Here is a 22,783-nt window from a genome sequence, read left to right on the forward strand (position 1 = left end):
AGTCACAGGGAGAACATACAAACTCCTTACGGACAGTGGCGGGAATTGAACCCGGGTCGCTGGCGCTGTAATAGCATTATGCTAACCGCTACACTACTGTGCAATGGAAGCCCAGGATCATTCATTTTTTTTAACCACTTTCTCAATGTCTGTCTGTCAATGAATTATGCGCATACATGCCTAGATCTTTCTGTTCTTGAAACCATTTTAGAATTAAGCAATCTAGTTTACATTGCCTCTTCTCATTTTTACTACCCAGGAAACCTTTTGCATTAAATTTCATCTGCCATACAGCCACCCTTTCAACAACCTCTCTGAATCTCCTTTAAGTCTGTAACCGTCCTCTTCAATGTTCACTGTGCCTCCGAGTTTTGTGTTGGCTATCTAAATTTTATCTAAATTGTATTGTTTAAATTTTGTTGAAAAGGTAGTTTTTCAGAAAAGGTAGAAGAGATTGTATGTTTTTCCTTCCTGGTCAAAACTGATATGTCAGTATAATAGCCTGTGCAAATATATTAAGAGCAAAACATTACCATAGAACCATACAGCACAAAACAGGCCCTTCAGCCCACCATGTTGTGCCATCCATCAAACCACCCTCACACTATCTAACCCTTTGCTCCTGCATATCCCTCTATCTCACATTCCTCCATGTGCCTATCCAACAAACTCTTGAACCTGTCCAATGTATCTGCCTCCACCACCACCCCAGGCAGTGCATTCCATGCACCAACCACTCTCTGGGTGAAAAACCTCCCCCTGACATCTCCCCTGAACCTCCCACCCATAACCTTAAAGCCATGCCCTCTTGTCTTGAGCATTGGTGCCCCGGGAAGGAGGCGCTGGCTGTCTACTCTATCTATTCCTCTCAATATTTTATATACCTCTATCATGTCTCCTCTCATCCTCCTCCTTTCCAGTGAATAAAGCCCTAGCACCGTAAACCTTTCCTCATATTCCATACACTCTAATCCAGGCAGCATCCTGGTAAATCTCCTCTGCACCCTTTCCAACGCCTCCACATCCTTCCTATGATGCGGCGACCAGAACTGGACACAGTACTCTAAGTGTGGTCTAACTAGAGTTTTGTAAAGCTGCATCATCACTTTGCGGCTCTTAAACTCAATCCCACGACTTACGAAAGCTAACATCCCATAGGCCTTCTTAACTGCTCTATCCACCTGTGAGGCAACTTTCAGTGAACTGTGAATATGACCCCCCAGATCCCTCTGTTCCTCTACACTGCCAAGTACCTTGCCATTTACCCTGTACTCTGCCCTGGAGTTAGTCCTTCCAAAGTGTACCATCTCACACTTCTCTGGATTGAACTCCATCTGCCACTTGTCAGCCCAGCTCTGCATCCTATCAATATCCCTCTGTAAGCTCCAACAGCCCTCCACACTATCCACAACACTGCCGATCTTAGTGTTGTCTGCAAACTTACTAACCCAGCCTTCCACCCCATCATCTAAGTCATCTATAAATATCACAAAAAGTAGAGGTCCCAGAACCGATCCCTGCGGGACACCACTAGTCACTGCCCTCCAATCCGAGGGCACTCCTTCCACCACAACCCTCTGCTTTCTACAGGCAAGCCAATTCCTAATCCACACAGCCAAGCTTCCCTGGATCCCTTGGCTTCTGACCTTCTGAAGAAGCCTACCATGAGGAACCTTATCAAATGCCTTACTAAATCCATATAGACCACATCTACCGCACTACCCTCATCAATCTTCCTCGTCACCTCCTCAAAGAACTCTATCAGGCTTGTGAGTTCCCTTCACAAAGCCATGCTGGCTGTCCCTAATCAGTCCATGATTCTCCAGGTGTTCATAGATCCTATCCCTAAGAATCCTTTCTAACAGCTTACCCACCACAGACGTAAGGCTCACTGGTCTGTAATTCCCTGGACTATATCCCTACTACCTTTTTTGAATAAGGGGACAACATTTGCCACCCTCCAATCCTCCGGCACCATCCCTGTGGACAACGAGGACTCAAAGATCCTTACCAGCGGTTCAACAATCTCCTCCCTCACCTCTCGAAGCAGCCTGGGGAAAATCCCATCAGGCCCCAGAGATTTATCTGTCTTGATATTATTTAACAACTTCAACACATCCTCTCTCTTGATATCTACAACCTCAAGAACATTACCCTTACCAGCACTCCCTTCCGCATCATCAAGACCCCTCTCCTTGGTGAATACCGAAGAGAATTCTCCCACTTCCGCCGCCTCCAGGCACATTATCCCACCTTTGTCTTTAATCGGACCTAACTTTACCCTAGCCATCCTCCTACCCTTAGTGATAGAACCAGTGTTACTGATAGAAATGAAGTCCTCTGTTTTCCAGAGCTGAATGCAACATTTTAAACAGTGCTGGTGATAATGATTTATTGTGATCATTGTACAGTTCGATACAACTTTTCTTTCAAACAAGGCGTTGCTGGGACTGGAGGGCTCGAGTTATGAGGAGAGGCTGGATAGACTGGGACTGCCTTTCCTGGAGTGAGGGAGGCTGAGGGGTGACATTAAAGTGGTTTATAAAATCAGAGGCATTGAAGAGGTGGATGGTAACAGTATTTTTCCTAGGGTAGGAGAGTCTAAAACTAGAGGGCATATGTTTAAGGTGCAAGGGGAAAGGTTTAAAGGGGACCTAAGAGGCAAGTTTTTCAGAGGGTGGTGAGTATATGGAATAAGCTGCCAGAGGAAGTGTAGAGGCGGGTACAATTACAACATTTAAATAACATTTGGACAGGTTCATGGATTGGAAAGGTTTAGAGGGATATGGGCCAAACGCAGGCAGGTGGGACTATCTCAGGAAGGCACCTTGGTCAGCATGGACCAGTTGGGCTGAAGGGCCTGTTTCTGTGCTGTATGACTCTGACATTACAAAGTTCTGCTTTTTCCAATTTTATAATTCCTCTTTAATTTTCTCTAACCTTGTTTGTTATCTTTATCCTGATATTGGTCCCCCAACAGCTCACTTCCCTACACAAAATGCTAACAGCACTACTGTGGCTTCAGTTGCTGTCTCAACTGAATAAATATACGTTATCTATTTGTGCAGTACTAGATAGATTGATCTTAATTGTGTTCACTGTAAGCTGTACAGTAATCAGACAGACAGAAAACAAGAACATTTAGTTGAACATCTTGCTGAGCGACATCAAAGAAGCAGGGAGTCGAGGAGGCACGTGGAGCGGCGCAGAGACATGCTTGCAGTCGGCACCTGACCAAGCAATGTTGGCACTATCAAATGGCACAGCCTAATTTGCAATGCTTGTGGATTACTTGTGTTACTCTGAGTAAATATGAACTAACATTCTTGTTGTAGAGCTTCTAAATTCCTGTTAAAGTTTGTGGGAAATATCTGGTTTGTCGTGTAGAATGTTTACTGTGGGAAAGGTTTCTGAAAGTTCTGGCTAGCTTTGATTTTCCACCTGGTTGTTCTTTCTCTTCCTCCATCGTGCCCAGGATGACGGGGGTGGGAGTGAAGCGGAAAGTGGCTTTAATGATGACGTGGCTGAAATCCTCAACTTGCTAGTTTCTTCTGTAAACAATTCTTCTGAGTCCCTTGGTCTATGGCATGAAACCAAGGAAAAGAAAAGGATGCAAAAAGGAAATTTCTGTGGAAGAGACATTTATATATTAAATATTTTTCCTGCCTAGGTTTGAAACAGACATCTGCTTTCAGCAGCTGATTTGATGTTATATTAAAAAGGTAGAAATTATCTAAGCTGCAAAGAAAATCTGGATGTCGACCAATTTACACATTTGGCATCAAAAGAGCCTTGTGCACAAACCTTTCTTGGTTTTTATGTTATTGGCAGACCATTTTGTTCTACTGTACACTTCAAACATTGTAGTTCAGTAAACAACCAAGCTACAGACTGGTAACTGAAGAATGTCTTTAAATGAGAACTCCGAACCTTTGTTGGACGATAAAAAACATCCTGATGAGAAGCTATCCAAAGGAAAGCATTTTCCAGGCCATTTACCCTCTTCAATAGGAATGAAAAGTTTGTAATTACAAGAAGTGACAGTTGTACAGATGAAAGTGTCTTAAAAATCACCATCACAGAGACAACAGTGATTGAATCCAACTCTGGCATTTGGAGTGTCAGGGCCATGATGTACCTCAGCCTCTGGTTTTTTTTTCAGTTTCTGCACACTATTCCTCAACAAATACATCCTGACTTTGCTGGAACGAGAGCCAGGAATGCTGGGTAAGTATCTTTTTTATATAAATAAATCTTTACTGTTATATTACTGGTTTTACACCAGCAATGTTAACCTAACTGACTATTCTGCCAGTAGTCACTATTTGCATAATGAGCAGCTTTGAACTAAATGACTTGCTTTTAAATTCCATACCTGCTGGAAGTGAGCTCTGCCTACCCTGTCCAAAGCCAGTGTATTAATGGGATGTTTATGCAGAATACAGTAGTGTATAAAACAGGAGGCAATTTACTAAATCATTTCAGAGATTGTTTAAATGTGTTGTCCTATTGTGTGGTTTCTAATGTGTAGGAAAGCATTAAAAACATTATATGGAAATTAAAGCAATTAATAGCCCACACTGTAAAATTTTGCTTTTGTTGTGGCTGTGAATAGGCAGTCAGGAATGTCTGTATTACAGCAAGAAACTCTCCTACATCACCTCCAGCAACCAACAGCCTTTTGCCTCCCACCCTACCACCTCACCCCCGAGCCATCCAACATCAGTTTCATTATCATTCAAGGAGAAGCTTCTGAATTTGTGCTGTGGACCACTACATTTCAGTCCTGAGCACTTAGTGAAGATTCACAAGTGGTGTGTATTGGTACTAATCTATGATCATCTTGCCATGTCTGACTTTTGCAGGTGCTGTCCAGATACTTACAACCACTATAATTGGTTGTTTCAAAATGCATGTTCCCTGTTGCTTATATCAGTATAAATCCCGAAATGAATATCCACCGAACTTCCTCATGATTATGTTCTTTGTGGGATTAATGAGGTGAGTTGGAAATAAATTGAATTACAGCAATAAATCAACCAGCCCTGTCTTTATGTATTAATTTAATGTTTCAATTTATGAGCATCATTCTGTTCTGTACAAGATGGGGAAGGAAGCCTGTGTCAGGCTGGTTGGTACATAATTGGATATTAGTTAAAACAGAAAAACATTCTTTGTAAAAGCACCTCTATCCCTGAAAGTCAGCTGTTGTTTAACTGACTATTATAGTTCAGCTCATCAAATATTCCAGCCAAAGTAGGGCTAACTAGGAAAATATTAAATGTCGTGCTGAAGGTTTTTATTGTAGTCTTGCATTACCTCCTGCTGAATGTGATGGAAGCTGTTGTCTCTTCCTCATTTTTTTGGCTTGCACAGCTCACCCAGAGGTTCTCGTAGAGTAACAATGGTTGCTTGCTCAGCCTGCCTAACACCCAGCCCTTGCATGCAGTTACTGTACATTGCCTCGGTAACCGAATTCAGATGGAGCCATGCAACAATAAATTATAACATTACTGCAGGAGCACCAGCAGAATGCTGAGCCCTTAAATGGGTTCCAGTGCAGCAGTGCACAACAGTGGAGAGGTAGGGGTTTGTTCCAGGTTCCCAGCACAGCAGCTTTGTCAGTAATGCATCTCTATATATAATTACCTTTTACTGAGCTCTTGTTGCTAAGTGAGGTACCAGTGTATTTAATTAACCTCTGTCTTTTAATGAGGGTGGATAGAGACATACAGCACGTAAACAGGCCCTTCAGCCCAACTCGTCCATGGCGACTAAGATGCCCACATGATCTATGCCACTCATGTTGTTATACATCCACTGTAAGGTCACCCCTCAGTCTTGCGTTCCAAGGAATAAGTCCTAGCCTGCCCAACCTCTCGTATAACTCAGGCCCTCGAGTCCTGGCAAAATCCTCATAAATTTCCTCTGCATTCTTTCTAGTGTAGTGGCATCTTTCCTGTTGCAGGGTAACCAAAACTGTATATAACACTCTTGGTGTGGCCTCGCCAACATCTTGTACAACTGCAACGTAATGTCCCAACTTCGATACTCAGTGTTCTGACTGATGAAGCCCTTCGTGCCAAACACTGTCTTCACCACCCTGTTTACCTGTGATGCTATATTCAGGGAACCATATATTTGTATTCCTAAGAAAATCACATTTTCCCCAAGGAAAATGTAATTGCAGTCATGTATATTAACTTCTGAGGGGCATTTTAATATGGATAAACCTAATAAACTCATTAGTAAGATTGAAACCCATGCGTTAAAAAGGGTCTGCTGCAGTGTGTGTAAGAGATTGGCTTAAGGACATTGTATAAAGATAGAACATGGTGAATGGCTGCTCCTCAGAGAGGAAGCGGGTAGACTCTGGAGCACCCAGGGGTCACTGTTTGGATTATTCCTTTTCCCAACAAATTAATAACTATTGTACAGTAACTGCATAAGAGGCTATTTCAAAATTTGCATAAGTTGGAGGATTGCAATAAACCACAACAGGACCAACAGGCTTGTAGAGGGAGTACATTTGTAGCAGACAAAGTTGAACACAGGTAAGTGTAAGGTACTAATAGTTGGGTGCTTCTGATTATGCAACATCAAAATTTGGGAAACGAGCAGACTGGATGGGCCGAATGGCCTAATGCTGCTCCTGTGTCTTTGGTCTGATTCTTATCTCAACTTTCAGAATTTTACAGACAGCAAATTGCAGGTGCTGGAAATCTAAAATAAAAACACAAATTGCTGCAAATATAGGAACATTTAGCGTTTCAAATTGATGATCTGCCATTAGAAGAATGGCATCAATCCGAAATTTCATCTTCTCTCTCTGCATGGATGCTGCCAGATGTTGACTGTTTCTTGCATTTTCTGTTTTTAGTTCATAACTTGTATACTATTTGAATCCTCTGTCATTATTAAACTTGACTTTTTCATGTTTAATACTTATTATGCCAGTAAGTACTTTGTTTGCTTTTGACTTTCACCAGGAGATTTTCTGATGTTTTATTTTAATGCAGGTTTGCTACTGTAGTTTTGGGCCTCGTAAGTCTGAAGAATGTAGCTGTTTCCTTTGCAGAAACTGTGAAAAGTTCAGCACCAATCTTTACTGTCATTATGTCTAGACTTATTCTCGGAGAATACACAGGTAAGGAGCGATGTTTGGTAAATATATTAGTAGCATTACTACAGTTAATGATTATATTTTTTAGTAATTGTTGATATATTGTTGCAAATATTGCTCAGCCTCATGTCCTCTCTGTAGGGAACCTGCAAGGTGCATAGGACCTTAAATTCATGAAGATTATACTAAACAGATAAACAACACCTCATTAAATTACAAGAATCCCATCCATATATAATAACATTTGCCTCAGCCATCTACTGTAGAAGATTTCATACTCTGTTACTTCAAAAGTTGACTATTCCAACACACTCCATTGTGGTATCTCAGCTTCTTCCTATCATAAACTCAAATGCCCAAAACCCTGCTGTTTCTGTCCCAGCTCACACCAATTCCTGTTCATCCATCACCCTTGTTCTTGTTGATCTATGTTGTTTACTGCTATGTTGTACACTGATGTTTAAAGTTTTCTACATTGCATTCAAATTGCACAATGTTTTCACCTCTCAGTCTCTGTAACCTTTACAAATCGTACAATGCCCCAAGATCGCTGCCTCACAGCTCAAGCAACTTGGGTTTGGTCCTGATCTCTGGCATGGCGTGGAGTTTGCACATTCTCCCTGTGACCACGTGGGTTTCCCCTGGGTGCTCTGGTTTCTCCTACGTCCCAAAGATTTTCAAGTTGGTAGGGAAATTGCCCGCTGTAAATTGCCTGTAGTGTGTAGGTGAGTGGAAGAACCTGGGGGAAGATGATGGAAATATGGGGCGAATAAAATAGGATCAGTATTAATTAGTGTTTGATGACTTGGTGGGCTGAAGGGCCTGTTTCCATGCTTCATGGCTCTATGATCTCTGCTCTTCATCAATTCTGCCCACTTACACATCCCTATTTATCTTCAGTCCTCCAGTGGGGATTATGCTTTCATCTGTCCCTGCCTTAAGCTCTGGAATTCCCCGCCAGCCTCCTCTCTTTTCCTCAAAGCCATTGTTTGATAATCAGTCCTATGTTTCCCAAGCAGCTTGTTTCAAATTTTCACAAAATGTTAACAGTGCAGAGGAGGTCATTTGACCTTTCAGTTGCTTGCTCTCTGTAACAGTGCTGATTTACGTATTGATTTTATGATCACTGTTCTCTAAATGTTCCCTGACATACACCTGCTCCCTTGACCAACCTTGCTCCCCAGCAAGAATCATTTCCTCATTGGAGTAGGAACATACAAAATGTTCTGAATTTACGAGCAATTTTCCCTCTTTCCTGGCTTTCATTACTGTTCCCAGTCTATATTGAGATAATCGAAGTCCCCAGTAATCACTTGTAGTTCACTAATTTTATTTACCACAGTTTGCGTACTTGCCTTCTGCCACTACACAGTAATTTAGAGCTGTCTTTCTCTCCCTCTCCCAATCTTGCAGCACACTGTTTCTCATCTCTAGTTCAATTCCTGATTCCCACTCCCTGTTACAGTAGTTTAAACACTCCCAACTGCAGTAGCAAATCTCTGCGGGGAAATATTTAACCCAGCCCCAATGTGATGCAACAGGTCCAGAGACAGTCTCAATGCCCATGAATCTAAAGTCCTTCTTTCTGCACCATTTCTTTAGCACACATTATCCTCTTGTCCTGCAATCATTAGAGCACAGCAACAGTGCTATTCTGTTGTTGCATGAATGCACATTCCCTTCAAATGCCATGAGATATTTTACCTTGTTAAAAGGCACTGCTTAAATCTAGACCATTGTATTTATGTATTATCTCTTTTATATGCTAGGTTTATGGGTTAACTTGTCTTTAATGCCTATAATGGGCGGATTGGCATTGTGTACAGTCACAGAAATCAGCTTTAATATGCTTGGCTTCTCAGCTGCCCTGTCCACCAATGTCATGGACTGGTAAGTACATAATGTTGGTTTTCTTAATCACAAGTCACACAAATATGTCCAGTTGTATCCTCCTGCAATGGACAAATTAGCAGCTTCTGGCAGTATTGTCCCAGAAGTAATGGACCTAGAATGGAACTTAGCATTTGCAAGCCAGCTGTCATCCACACAATTATCAAAAATGTTTTTACTTATTCATCCATGGCTGGTGGTTCTCACTTGCTATATTACCATTAATTGCCTATTCCAAATGTGTCTAGATGCACTTGTGTGCCAGAGCTTACAAAGGGCAGTTGAGCATCAACCCTGTTGCTGTGGATCTGGCCTCTCAGTGGCCAGACTTTTGTGTTGCTTTTTTCATTGAGGATTACTGCATGAATTCTAAATCCAAAAGGATGAATGCAGTTATTGTAGGAAGAAGAGCTTAAACTTGTACACTGCTTTGTAACATTTTGCATTTCTGTGGGGACATTCAGTATACAATGAACAGTTTTAAAGTACATTCACTTTAATCCCATGATTAATGTGATGAACAATTAATTAGTTTTTGGTAATTCAGAGAGAAACATTGCCACAAGTCTGAAATGCCTCCTGTGACCTAGTTTGATCTTAATCTGAAGAATACAAGATTCATCACTCACTAGATGATGTGACTAAATCCTGGAATAGAACCTGAACCCCAGACCCTCTGATTTCAATGAAGGATTATTGAAATAACCTGTGATGGGAGGTGGCTATGACTTTGAGTCTGCGTGGGCTGTTTTGAAGGGTCACCCAGTTGCTCTGGGTCCCCTGCTCTTTCCCCTTGTTGCAATTTCTTCTCCTTCAAGACCGCATCCAGTTCCCGTTTTAGAGGCTTCTCTGTCCACAACACTATTGGGTTGTACATTCCAAACCCTATGGAGCGGTGATATTTGGGCTACTATCTGCTTGCATTGTTTGGTCAGTTTTAGTTTTTGTAGCAGATGAGGAAAACAATTTGCTCTCCATATTTTAGTTGCCTAATTACAGTAATCCCTGTAATTAAATTCTAATACAAATTTAAAGCATTTGTATTTTTTAGAACATCTATTTAATGGAACAAAAATACATCAAATATTCTTATGCATTTGATGCACTTTTTCACTTGGTACATTGTGTAAGTGGCAGGATTACAGTTTAGAGTTAAAGTTTAACTGTCTGAAGCTTGGTAATTATCCATCTGATAAAATAGCAGAGTTTGAATAACTTTGCTGGGTTGTCATTCTGAATACTGTGAGAGATTTTAGCCCTAAAAGTGCAACATAGATTCATTAGATTGATTCTTGGGATGAATGGGTTGTCCTTTGAACAGACAGTTAGTAGGATTGGCCTTTACCCACTGGAGTCTGGGACAATGTGGTGATCTCATTGAAGCAAGATATGAGAGAATTGATCGACAGGGTTACATGATTTGGAATAGAGAATGACTGGAAATCAACATTTAAAAAAAAAATGCTGGATCTACTAAACAGGTCAGGTACTATTTGTGGAGATGGAACCAACATTAATGTTTCACTTCAATGATCTTGCATCAGAATTTTTAACCCCTTTGCCCTACTCTGCTTCAAATAACCTTTGAGGTCACAGCAAAGAGTGTTATATGGATTCCTAGGGATTTATTTCTGATTTTCAACATCAAGAACACTCGTTAATTTTATTCTCTTTATTGCATAGAGAGGGGGATGAGGGCTCAGTGAGGTCCTCAGACTCCTGCAGCAGCACTGATGACCCAACCTAAGGTTGGCAACTTGTAACACCATTCCTTTAAAGTTTGTTCAAGACTGACCTTCCAGGCACCTTTTTAGCAACCTTAAGATTGAGAGATAATTGCATTTATAATTCTGGTGTTTATATTGAGAGAGCTTGATAGTGCAGGAGTATCTGGGGAACTGTGCATTCTGTGATATTGTAGGCAGGACCTCATAGCTAGTGGGTCTAGGGGTGAGGACTCACAGGGTGGACCACTTGCAGCACAAGGCCTCACTGAATAGCTAGGAGTGAATCTCTTCTTGGAATGTTGTATCTGGGAAAATATTGGAAGAAATGGCATATTTCCGAGGATGTGTGACGAAGGACGGGCAGCTCACTGTCCTGAAATGGTGATTGTCCTAGATCTTGCCAGATATTATAAGCATATTTTTATATAAAATATATAAGATATTTTCCATTAATGCATTTTAACACATTTCTAACAGTTTAGCTGCAGCTCATCTGTTCACTTGTATTCATTTATTTGTGTTTTTTTTAAAAGAAAGTGGTTAAAAATCCAGAAATGTACTTTAAGTTGGACTGGTTAGATTTTCTTCAAGTAGTTAGAGCTCTTCTCGACAGACATGGAAAAATCATCAAGAATCTTCAAACATTTAATTATATTGTTTAATGACTGCTTCAAAGCCCATTTGCAGTCTTTGAACATAAGAAATAGGAACAAGAGTAAACCTGCTCTGCCCTTCACTCTCATGACTGATCTTCTATCTCAGGGCCATTTTCCAGCATTATCACCATATCCCTTGATCCCCTTTATTCAGCTATCTATCAGTTTCTGTTGTGACTGCACACAACATCCAAGCCCCCACAACCCTCCAGGTAGAGAATTCCAAAAATTGACTAGTCTTTGAATTAAGAAGTTTATCCACATCTCAGTCCCAAACAGCCCGTCCTTTATCCTCAAACTGTGCCCCCTGGTCTTTTCATCCTCTCTACATTTAGCCTATCAAGTCCTTTCAAGAATTTTTTAAAGTTTTGATGAGATCTCTCATTCTTCTAAACTCTAGGGAATACAGTCCCAGTGTACTTGATCCCTTCTCTTGGTAAACCTGACATCCCTGAAACCAGACTGCACTCTCTCCACGGCAAATACGTCCTTTATTAAGTAAGGAGACCAAAGCAGTGCACAATACTTTGGCTGCCGTCTCACCAAAACCCTATGCATTTGCAGTAAGACTTAGTCCTGTACTCAATCCCAATCACTGGCTGTACCTGCTTGTTGGCCTTCAGTGTCCTGTGTCATCAAGGTCCCTTTGAATCATCATCACCACCCAATCTCACCATTTAACAAATACTCTGCTTTTCTTCTATGTTCACTAAAGTGAACCTCCTGTATTTCCACATTGTATTCTATCTGTCATGATCTTACCCACTCCCTCAGCTTTTCCATGTATCCAATGTCTCTTTATATCCTCCTCCATTCTCACAATCCTGCCTAGTTTTTTATCATTGGCAAACTTGGAATTAAGATATTTGATGCTCATTAGTCGTCATCGATATGGATTGTGGGCCCAAGCCTTGATCCCTGCGTAATCCCACTAATCACAGCCTAAGAAGGATCCATCCGATAACCAAGTCTCTATCTATGTCAGTATATTATCCCCAATTCCACGTACTCTATTTTTATTGATCAACTACCTGTGTGGGATTTTATCAAAAGCCTGCCAAAAATACATATATTTCAGATCCACTGGTTCTGCCTTATCTCTTATGTAGTCAAATCCTCAAAGAACTCCAGCATTTTAGTCAAACAGGACCCTTCTTTCATAAATCCATTATCTCTGCTTAAACCTACTATTTTTAAGGTGTTTTGTTATTCCATCTTGTGTTATAGATTCCAGGATTTTTCCTACCACTGATGTTAAGCTAATGGGTCCGTAGTTCCCTATTTTCTCTGTCCCTCCTTTCATAAGTAGTGGGGTCATGTTCACCTTCCATCCACAAGAAAATTCAATAATCTATAGTACCCCAAAAGATGACCCTCAGACCATCCACTATCTCTGAAGCTACCTGCTCCAAAACTGTGGGACATAAATCATCAAGTTCTTGGGTTTTATCAGCTTACAATCTCAATAATTTCTGTGGTACTGTTTTTTGGTATGGTATTTGCAAAATAGTGCTCTTCAGTACTGTGTCTCTTTCTTCATTTATTGTATGTGGTTTTGGTGTAATCATATAATATTGGACTGTTATTTAATTTAAACATGGATTTCTTGCCAAGAAAATGATTTCTATCATAGCTGTGAAAATGTACTGGCACATGGAGGCATATCCTTTAGTCCTGTGTTAAATGTTTTGTGTTTTATAGTTTACAGAATGTCTTCTCTAAGAAGTTGCTCAGTGGAGACAAGTATAAGTTCTCGTAAGTTTTTCAATAATTTTCATTTTATCAGTTTGGCATTGTTATAGTTTCTCAATGGGAATAGTTCTGTATGATGTACTTTCTTCAAAACTGTAGCAAAGTTATTTATATTTGAGCATGTGCATTTTCCTCTTCTGTTTGCTAATCTGTTCTCTCGTCTTCCGCTCACCAATGTGCTTCCCTTTTAGTCTTGCTACTACTTCATTTTGCTTTTGAAAGTGCTTCTTCAGTCATGTTGCCTATGTTCAACCTCCTGTTTCAGCACAGAGAATGTGTACGGTGGTGTGGTTATGCAGTTTATTTTGCTACAGTGTTTCCGCAGGGCTGGTGTCCTTGGGTTGGTTGGTTTGTACAACAGGAACCCCGATACATTGGTTCCCAAGTGCAGGAAAAGCAAGTTAGTTTACAAATCTGATAACAAAATGTAATGAAGAAAGGCTTAGAACTTTAACCTCAAACTAAGAAAGCTGGAAAATATATTTAATGAAGAATTGTGTGATATTTTTCATTAGTAACTTTAAAAGCTATTGAGTCTGCTTTGAGTATTAAGCATCACACACATGGTGAATAACAATGTTAACAATGCAGAGTAACCTGAAAGTCAGAATGTAAGATTGAATTTTAACTGATGAAGTCAACACTGGCACTCTAATCCCAAAATGAACTTAAAAGCAATTATATTTGATGTAATATAAATGTATACTGACAATTTACCACTAATACTACATTTCAGACATGCGATAAACTCCCTAAAATTTTTAATTAATAAATGAAGAATGCTGTAAATAGCCTGGGGTTTAAATTTGTGTTTAAATTTAGGTACAACACACTTTGATTGTTATGCACAATTGCACACAAGGAAACTGTTTCTGATGTTAGAATCTAGTCACTATTGAGAACTGTTGGTTGTACTAAACATCTGTTAACAATTGTTGGTTGAAACTTCACCTGTGGATAACCCTAGACGTTCCTCAGATCACGTCCACATGATAATCTTGAAACCATATTGAATGATGTTAGCCACTACTCTCCACTTGTAATCTTGAATTTTAGCTGAAACTTATTGTAATAATAAAGTTCTTCATTTAATTTTAAAGCATTGTGAAATTAGCATTCCAGGTACCCTCTAGTCTACTGGAGAAAAGCTCTTTTTTCAGTGGAGACCCAATGTCCATATTGTGAAAATATTTCACAATACTTTCTCTTTTGATTCCAGACCACCGGAACTGCAGTTTTATACCAGTGCTGCTGCAGTGGTAATGCTAATTCCAGCATGGATTTTTCTCATGGTAAGAGGACTCCTGAAGGATCCAGTTTACAGAAATAGATGTCTGGATATTTTTCCCCCCTTTCTTTCAAATGTACAGTTTACTTTGACGACAGGAGGAGGCCATTTGTCTGCGTTCTGGCTCCCAACAGTGCAATTCCATCAGTCCTTTCATCCTCTTCGTACTTCCCAGTAGCCTGGCAACTTCACTCTCAGAAGCTCATCAATTCGCTGTTTTCCCTTGCATTTTCTTCACAACGTACCAACACTTAGGATTAACTGGCTCCTGTAAATCATCCCTATCAGCACATCTTTGGGAAATACACACAAACTCCATTTAAGCAACATCCGAGGTCAGTGTTCGAACTGGATCTTGAGAGCCATGAGACAGCAGCACTGACTTCTGCACCACTGTACAGCCCTTAACGTGTTCTGTAGTTATATGTTATAGCTAAATATTTAGCAATGGAGCACAATGAACATTTCATCCACTGCTAATATGTTCAAATACAAGTTTTTACCTTTTTTAATGAAAAGATTTTTGTCCTGGATATGTCTGAGATAGAAAAAATTCAACCTGATTGCAGTAAATTTTAGGTTAATTGTCAATTGTATTACAGTTTTTGTCTACAAAGACCTCTGTTTTGTTATGGGAGGGAAGTTATGCAGAGAGAGACAATATTTTCTCCTTGTTTTGGTGCTGCCCTGGGTAAAGAAGAATGAGCCTTTTTATGGTTGCTGAGTGTTGCCCTCGTTTGGTTATTAGAAACAAGAGCCATACTGGTTTTCGAGCCCACTCCACCATTCAATGTGATCATGGCTGGTCACCCACATTCAGTTTTCTCCTCATCTTCCAAGATCCCTCCAGCCCTAAGAACAATATGTAACTCTGTGAATATATTTAATGACCTGGCTTCAACTGCTTTGAGGTAGAGAATTCCATAGTTTCACCACTCAGATGAAATTTCTCCTCATCTCGGTCCTAAATGGCTTCCCTTATCCTTCAACCGTAATCCTTGGTCCTACATTCCCCAGACTTTGGGAACATTCTTCTTTATTTAATGTCCATTGCTGTCAGATTTTTGTAGGTTTCTATAGATTCCCTCTCATTCTTTTGTATTCTACTGATGATAAGCCTAATTGACCCAATCTCTCTCCCTGTGTCAGCCCTTCATCTCAGGAATCAGTCTGCTGGAAATAGATGCCATGGTACTGTACTGAATAAAAAGGGACTTCTCCCAGCGTGTACAGCACAGGAACAGGCCCTTAAGCCCACCATGTCTATGCCAACCATGATGCCAATCTAAACTAATCCCATCTGCTTGCACGTGGTCTGTATCCCTCCATTCCCTGCCTGTTCAAGTGCTTGTCTAAATGCCTCTTATCTGCTTCCACCACCTCCCTTGGCAGCGTGTTCCAGGAATCTACCACACACTGTGGGAAAACAAATAAATATAAAAGATTTCCGCACCAATCTCTTTTAAATTCCCCCTTTCACCTTAAATTTATGTCTTCTAGTATTAGATATTTCTACCCTGGGAAAAAAAGATTCTGACTGTCTACTCTATCTATGCCTTTCATAGTTTTATAAACTTCTATCAGGTCTTCCCTTGGCCTCTGCACAAACCCCTCCTTGCAACTAATACACTCCAAACCAGGCAACATCCTGGCAAACTTCTGTATGCTTTCCAGAGCCTCCACATCCATCCTACTGTATGATGACCAAAATTGCATGCAGTACTCTAAATATGGCCTCACCAAAGTTTTATACAGCTGCAACATGACTTGCCAGCTTTTATACTCAATGCCCTGACTGATGAAGGCAAGCGTGCTGCCTTTACCACCCTATCAGTGTAGCCACTTTCCGATCCAGGATCTCTCTAATGCTCCCAATGTGTATCTTGATTTTAAAAAGTTATTAAATCCCTCATGGTTTTGTTATCTTTCTCTGAAATCTTGTCCTTCTAAAGTATCAGTGCTCCCCTTGATTGTTTCCCATTTGAATCCCTTTATTCACTGGTGGTCTTGCCTGCACTTGCAAATTCCTTCCCTAAATCCTTCCTCTCTTTCTTCCTTTAAACACCTTCCTTAAAGTTTACCTCTGACTTTGCTTTTGGTTTCAGTGTGTCCTTACAGACGTTGGTGTCAGTTGTTTTGATAATATACCTATATGAAGCACCTGATAGTATATGAAGATGACATGCTACATCAATGGGAATTGTTTGAAGCCCCTGATATCTGTCATCAAACTTGCTCATCTCCATGTTCACTTCATCTCCCAGCACCAAATTCTTTATTACTCTTGAGGTTACCTCAATACCAATGCAATAAGAAAGATCTACAGATGCATAAAATTCTGAGACTATATATTTCTGAGACTATGTATTTCAAAATATTACATAGGGTATAGGGCCCAGCCTGTCCGTCAGTCAGCATTTATGCTTAACTTGAGCCTTGTCCCATCTTTCCTAATCCAGATCTGTCACTGTCACCCCCTGTCTCCTCCCACATGCTCATTTAACCTCCAGTGCATCTGTACTATTCAAATGTAGAAATTTCCACATTCTTGCCTCTCTGGGTAAAGAAGTTCCTTCTGAATTCCCTGTTGGATTTCCCGGTGACTGCCTTGTATTAATGGCTCTGATTATGTCCTTCCCTGTAAGTGGAAACGTTCTCTCTGCATTCACTCTATCAAAACCTTTCATAATTTTTAAAGACCTTTTAAGTTCATCTCACTGCCTTTCTCAAGAGAAGTCCAATCTGTTTGTTCTTTCTTGATTTACCCTTGTATTTCTAATATCCATTGTGCAAATATTCTTTGCACCCTCTTCATGGCTCTATATCCTCCTTGTGCTATGGCAACCAGAACTGTGTGTGGTACTCGTGTTGTCCAGTGAAGGTTCAGATTTACCATAACTTTCCTACTTTTCAGTTCTGTCCCACTAAAATTAAAATAATACTTGGTTTGCTTTTGTTCTTAATAGTCTTGCTAACCTGTGCTACAACTTTGTGAATTGGTGTATTTGATCTCCAAGATCCTGTTGCTCCTCTGCCCCACCCAAACTGGCCTCTCCTGGGTAATAATTGATCTCCCCTCTTCCAGCCAAAATGTACTATGAGTTTTTTCTGTGTTGGACTTCCATTTGCCAATATATGTTCAGTTTGCATTTATTAATGTTGCAGCCCTTGTTTGTATCAACGAGAGACAACCAACCCCAAATTGTCTGTAAATGTAGACATTTAATGATTAAGATTTTGGACATGCCAGCACTGACGGTGGTCGAGAACTGCCTCCCACCCATCTTTCACTGTGAGTACCTGCCCTTTATCCCCACGCCCTGCTTTCTGTCCTGAAACCAGCAAGTAATCTATTCTGTAACTTGTCCTTCACTCTGCATTCTCTGACTTTTCTCATTAGTCTGTTAGGCAAAGAAGAGACAGGACAGACGTACACAAAGTGAAAATGCCACATAGACGATGCAGAAATGATGGTGAAAAGTCTTGCAAACGTAAAACATCACATATAGAAAAGGCAGGAGATTGAAAATAGGAAGGGTGACAGTGCAGATGCGGACTTTTTGCCCCATAACAGAATCTGAGGCAATTAGATTTTCTTAGCAAACACTGGATGAGACTGGCAACATTCCCTTCTCCAGGTGTGAGTGGTGCTTTCTGTAGCCATTGTAATGAGAGAACCAACTGGTGTATTATTGTTGCTAACCATTTTGTTGACTGGCCAGATTTAATTTCCTATTGGAATATAATGTTTCATATACAGTCCTTGCTTTGTCTGCCTTTCTGCAGCTGATCTTAAGGTAAATAACCCAGCTCCTTACCTTTTATCTTATAGGATATTCCAGTCCTGGGAAGGCATGGACACGAATTCAGTTTTAATCAAGATGTTGTGGTTCTGCTGCTTATTGACGGAATCTTATTTCACATTCAGAGTGTGACTGCATATGCTTTAATGGGAAAAATATCACCTGTTACGTTCAGGTAGGCATCTCCATAGAGAGATTCGAGAGGGAAGATGGGAGTGGCTACCCTTGATGTTGTTGCAGTTTTAGACCACGTGTGATGTTAGGGAGTCCTGGTAAAACTGAAGTCACTGGACGTCAGGGGAAAAAGTACAAATTGTTGGAATCATACCTTGCACAAAGGTTGTGGTTAGAGTCATAGAGAGACACAGAATGGAGACAGGCCCGTCACCCCCAGAGTCCACACCTACCATCAAGCACTCAATTACACCAGTCCTACATTAATGACACTTTCTTTCGCACTACATTCCCATCAACTTCCCCCAAATCTACCGCTCACCCACACACTGGGGGCAATTTACAGTGGCAAATCAACCTACCAGCCCGCACGTCTTGGAATGTGGGGAGGAAATTGAAGCATCTGGAGGAAACCCACGCAGTCACAGGGAGATGTGCAAACTCCACACAGACAACACCCGTGGTCAGGATTGAATCTGGGTCTCTGGCAGTGGCTCTATTAGCTGTGATACAGTGCCGATTGTTGGAAGGCATTCGTTGCAGGAGTTCCTCAAGCAGTCTTCTTGGCCCAACCATCTTCTGTTGCATCATCAAAGACCTTTCTTCTGGTGTAAGATCAGCAGTGGGGATGTTTGCTGATGATTGCACAAGTTCAATTTCATCTGCAACTTTTCAAAAAAAAAGGTCATACCCTCGTGCAGGAGGATCTGGAGAACAGTCAGTCATACAATACAGAAACAGGCCATGCGGTCTGTCACATCCATGCTGACCAGTGGGCACCCACCTGCATTTATCCCATCTTCCAGCACTTGGTCTGTAGCCTTCTATGCTGAAGTGATTCAAGTGCTCACCTAGAAACTTCTTAAACGTTATCAGCAACTCTGCTTCCATCACTTTTTCTTCCCTCTAAATGTCTTACCTCTTACCCTAAATCTATTTCCTTTAGACCCTAGGGGGCAAGGTCTCCTGCAGTCTACCCTGTCTATACCCTTCATAATTTTATGTACCTCAGTCATGTCCCCTCTTAACCCCCTCCACTCTAGAGAAAATAGACGGTCTCTCCTTGTAACTGAGATGCCCCATCCCAGGCAACATCTCAGGTGAATCTCCTCTGCACACTCTCCAGCACTATCACATCTTTTTCCTAGTGTGGTGACCAGAACTACACACAGTACTCCAGCTGAGGTCTGACCAATACTTCATACAATTGGACCATAACCCTCTGCTTGATGCCCTGACTAATGATGGCCAGCATCCCATATGGCTTCTTAATTACATTATCTGTGCTGCCACCCTCAAGGATCTTGTACCTGCACGCCAAGTTCCCTTTGTTTCTCAATACTCCCCAGGACCTTACTATTTCATGGTGTATGTCCTAGTATCATTAGTACCCCAAAGTGCATTACCTCGCATTTATCAGGATTAAATTCCATCAGCCATTTCTCAACCCATTTCACCAACACATCAATATCTCTCTGCAGTCTAAGACCTCCCTCAACACTCAACAATTTCACCAATCTTCGTGCCATCTGTGAACTTACTGATCCTGCCTCCTACACCCACATCCAAATCTTTCACGCTTTTTACAAACAGCAGGGGTCCCACCACTGATCTCTGTGGAACACCACTAGTCACAGGTAACCAATCAGAAAAACAACCCTTTACCATCATCCGCTGCCTCCTTTTGCTATACCAGTTTCAGATCCAATTTGCCAACTTGCCCTGAATCCCATGGGCCCTAAGCTTTTGGACCTAGTATGGGCAAGTAACATTTGTCTCATGTGCCCAGGCAATGCCTTTTCCAACAGGTGAGAGAGTAGCCACCCATCGTTAATGTTTAATGGTGTTACCATCGCAGAGTCCTTCAAGTGTAAACACCAGGATATTTGTGATGATTGGAAGCTCAGATGGACCAGCCACGCAGGTACTGTGGCAATCAGAGCAGAACAGAAGCTAACTATCTTGTGAAAAATGACTCCCAAAGCCTTTCCATGATTACAAGGTACAAGTATAGCATGTGGAATACTCTCCACTTGCCTGGATGAGCGTGCCTCCAACGTCTGAGAAGCTCAGCAGAAAGTAACTTGGTTGTAACCCTATCCACCACCTTTACACGGTGACTGCAGCATGTACCATCTACAAAAGCACTGCAGACACTTGCCTATATTAGTCCAACGGAGATTGATAAAGTGTCATATTTTCTTTGATTTCTATGGTATTTGCTCTAGTTCTTGCTATAAAACTTGCTGAATCTAAATTGTGCACAAAAATTAATCAAATGTGTATACAAAGATGACGAGGAATCAAGATATCATTACAGTAGGGAAGGAAGCCACTTGTCTGTTCGAGCCCATGCTTATCCCTTGTTGAGCAATCTACTCACTCTTTTCACTAGGGTCCTGCAAATTATTTCCCTTGGGTGCCCATCCTGTTCCCCTTTGAAAGCCCTGACTGATCCAGAGACTCAGTTGAATGGGAATTTTCAGTTCAAGTCGTGAAATAAATTTGAATTAAAACAAAAACTATTGTATTAATAGCAACCATGAAACTAGCAGATTGCGGTAAAAATCCATCTAGTTCACTAATGTCCTTCAGGGAGGAAAATCTGCGCTGACTTGTGGATGACCCTAGGTCTACCAATGTGCTTGGCTTTCAACTGTCTCCTTAATTAACTGGAAATTAGGAATGCGCAATAAATGCTGTCAGTCCCAGCATTGTCCAAGTACCAGGAGTAAATAAATTAAAACAATGTCGTATTTCCATTCCTGTTGTATCAACATCAGTCTTTGCTTTGTGTGCAGTGGATTCGTTCATGGAGACAGGCTGCATGTCGTCTGCTATTCAGTATTCAGATACTGTTGCTTTGCTGGACTATAACTGACCATTAATGTCTTTAAAATGATGGAAGCTTTAAATTTGGGCTTTAGGTCAAAATATTTACTAAATGAAATATTTTGTATGGAAAATTCAATATCTGATATGTTGTCTCCACCAATTTAGTGTTGCTAGTACAGTGAAACATGCCCTTTCAATTTGGCTCAGTATCATCATCTTCAGTAACAAGATCACTGCGTACTCGGCTTTCGGGACGGCGTTGGTCATTATTGGAGTGTTTCTGTACAACCGTGCCCGTCAGTATCAACAACAACAGATCCAAGCTTTGGTATCTTGTAACAATAATGGACAGGAAGATCAGCCTCTGCTGGCTGAGGACCTGAAACAATCTGAAACGTAAACCCATTCCAATATTCCACAAGTAAAACTTGTGGTCTGTAAAACTTGGAAGCACCGATCCTGAGACGGATGTGTAGGGGACTGCATTTCATTCAGCTGATGATTTTCTATTGACTCTGCAATGTTAACTTGTTTTTTCCCCAAATATTTCTTGCTTATTTTAAAAATGCAAGTGTTAATGTCCAGCTTAATGTTTGAACTTTTTAAATGAATTGTTTTCCATTTGTTGTTTAAAAACATTAATGATTTTCATCATGCACCCTGAATTTTCTTTAAACTGTAAAGATGTATGTAATCATTGAATCTACTCCTCAGGGTTTACTAATCTGAACTGTTTCTGTCAAATGCTGAGCTTTAACCAGTCGGTGAAGTGCATGCGTTATTATGGCATCTCAAGGATTCTTTCAAGTTGGGTGCTGGTATCTTGGTGGACTGAGCATTTTACATGAAACAGTAATTTCTTGTTTACTATGTAAATCTAAATTTAGGGTGAAAGTTTGAATATGATGTAATTAGATTAACATTTAGAATACTGTTTTGGGTGCACTTCCACACACAGATAAACCTCAGTTGAGCTTGCATTAAAGATTGCTGCTTTACCCAGGAAAGTTGCTACTCTACAGGCAGCTGACCTTGTACTTGCTATTCCAGACAAATTACCTGACTAATAGAAGTTACTTGAAACTCTACAAGTTGTAACACAAAGATTCCTCCCAAATGCACTTTAAAATTTAATGTAAACCACTATTTTTCAAACCCCATCTTCCTTTTTCACCTTGGAATACTGGTCAACATTTATAATTGTCTTTGGCGAGATTGTTATTTCATTTTATCTCAAACAGTATTATGGATTCAAAATGGCAACATCTGATGGTGAAAACTAGCTTCGTGTATCAATTGGGTTGTTACTCCCAGTATTTATAATGTTGGACTAGTCTGTGCTTTTAAACTTGCAGAAAACCAAAATTATGTTGTTAGATTTTACACAAGGGTTGTGTTCTATCCTCTATTTTAAGAAAATTGAACGGTAAAGATCTCCATTATTGATCAGGATCACAATTTGTATTAAATCAATTTACATTTATGCTGTACTATAATGTACTTTTCCTGTGTTTGATTAAAATACATGTCTTTAA

The 22,783-nt window shown here is 40.6% G+C and overlaps 1 protein-coding gene across 6 annotated transcripts in view; it reads left to right on the forward strand.

Annotated features, from left to right (window-relative positions):
- Positions 1–22,783, forward strand: part of LOC127583502 (solute carrier family 35 member E2A-like) — a 29,241-nt gene extending 6,458 nt beyond the window's left edge. The window contains exons 2-9 of one of the 6 annotated variants that reach the window (XM_052039551.1): positions 3,671–4,227; positions 4,866–5,001; positions 7,020–7,147; positions 8,893–9,013; positions 13,098–13,151; positions 14,368–14,440; positions 18,269–18,414; positions 21,414–22,783. In XM_052039551.1, the coding sequence (XP_051895511.1) occupies positions 4,221–4,227; positions 4,866–5,001; positions 7,020–7,147; positions 8,893–9,013; positions 13,098–13,151; positions 14,368–14,440; positions 18,269–18,414; positions 21,414–21,648 (900 nt within the window). In that variant the 5' untranslated portion in view covers positions 3,671–4,220 and the 3' untranslated portion in view covers positions 21,649–22,783. Of the gene's footprint in view, positions 1–3,475; positions 4,228–4,865; positions 5,002–7,019; positions 7,148–8,892; positions 9,014–13,097; positions 13,152–14,367; positions 14,441–18,268; positions 18,415–21,214 lie in introns of all 6 variants that reach the window. The other 5 variants (XM_052039555.1, XM_052039550.1, XM_052039552.1 and 2 more) reach the window with 5 other exon arrangements.

This window comes from Pristis pectinata, chromosome 26, assembly GCF_009764475.1.
Source record: "Pristis pectinata isolate sPriPec2 chromosome 26, sPriPec2.1.pri, whole genome shotgun sequence".
Taxonomy (NCBI): domain Eukaryota; kingdom Metazoa; phylum Chordata; class Chondrichthyes; order Rhinopristiformes; family Pristidae; genus Pristis; species Pristis pectinata.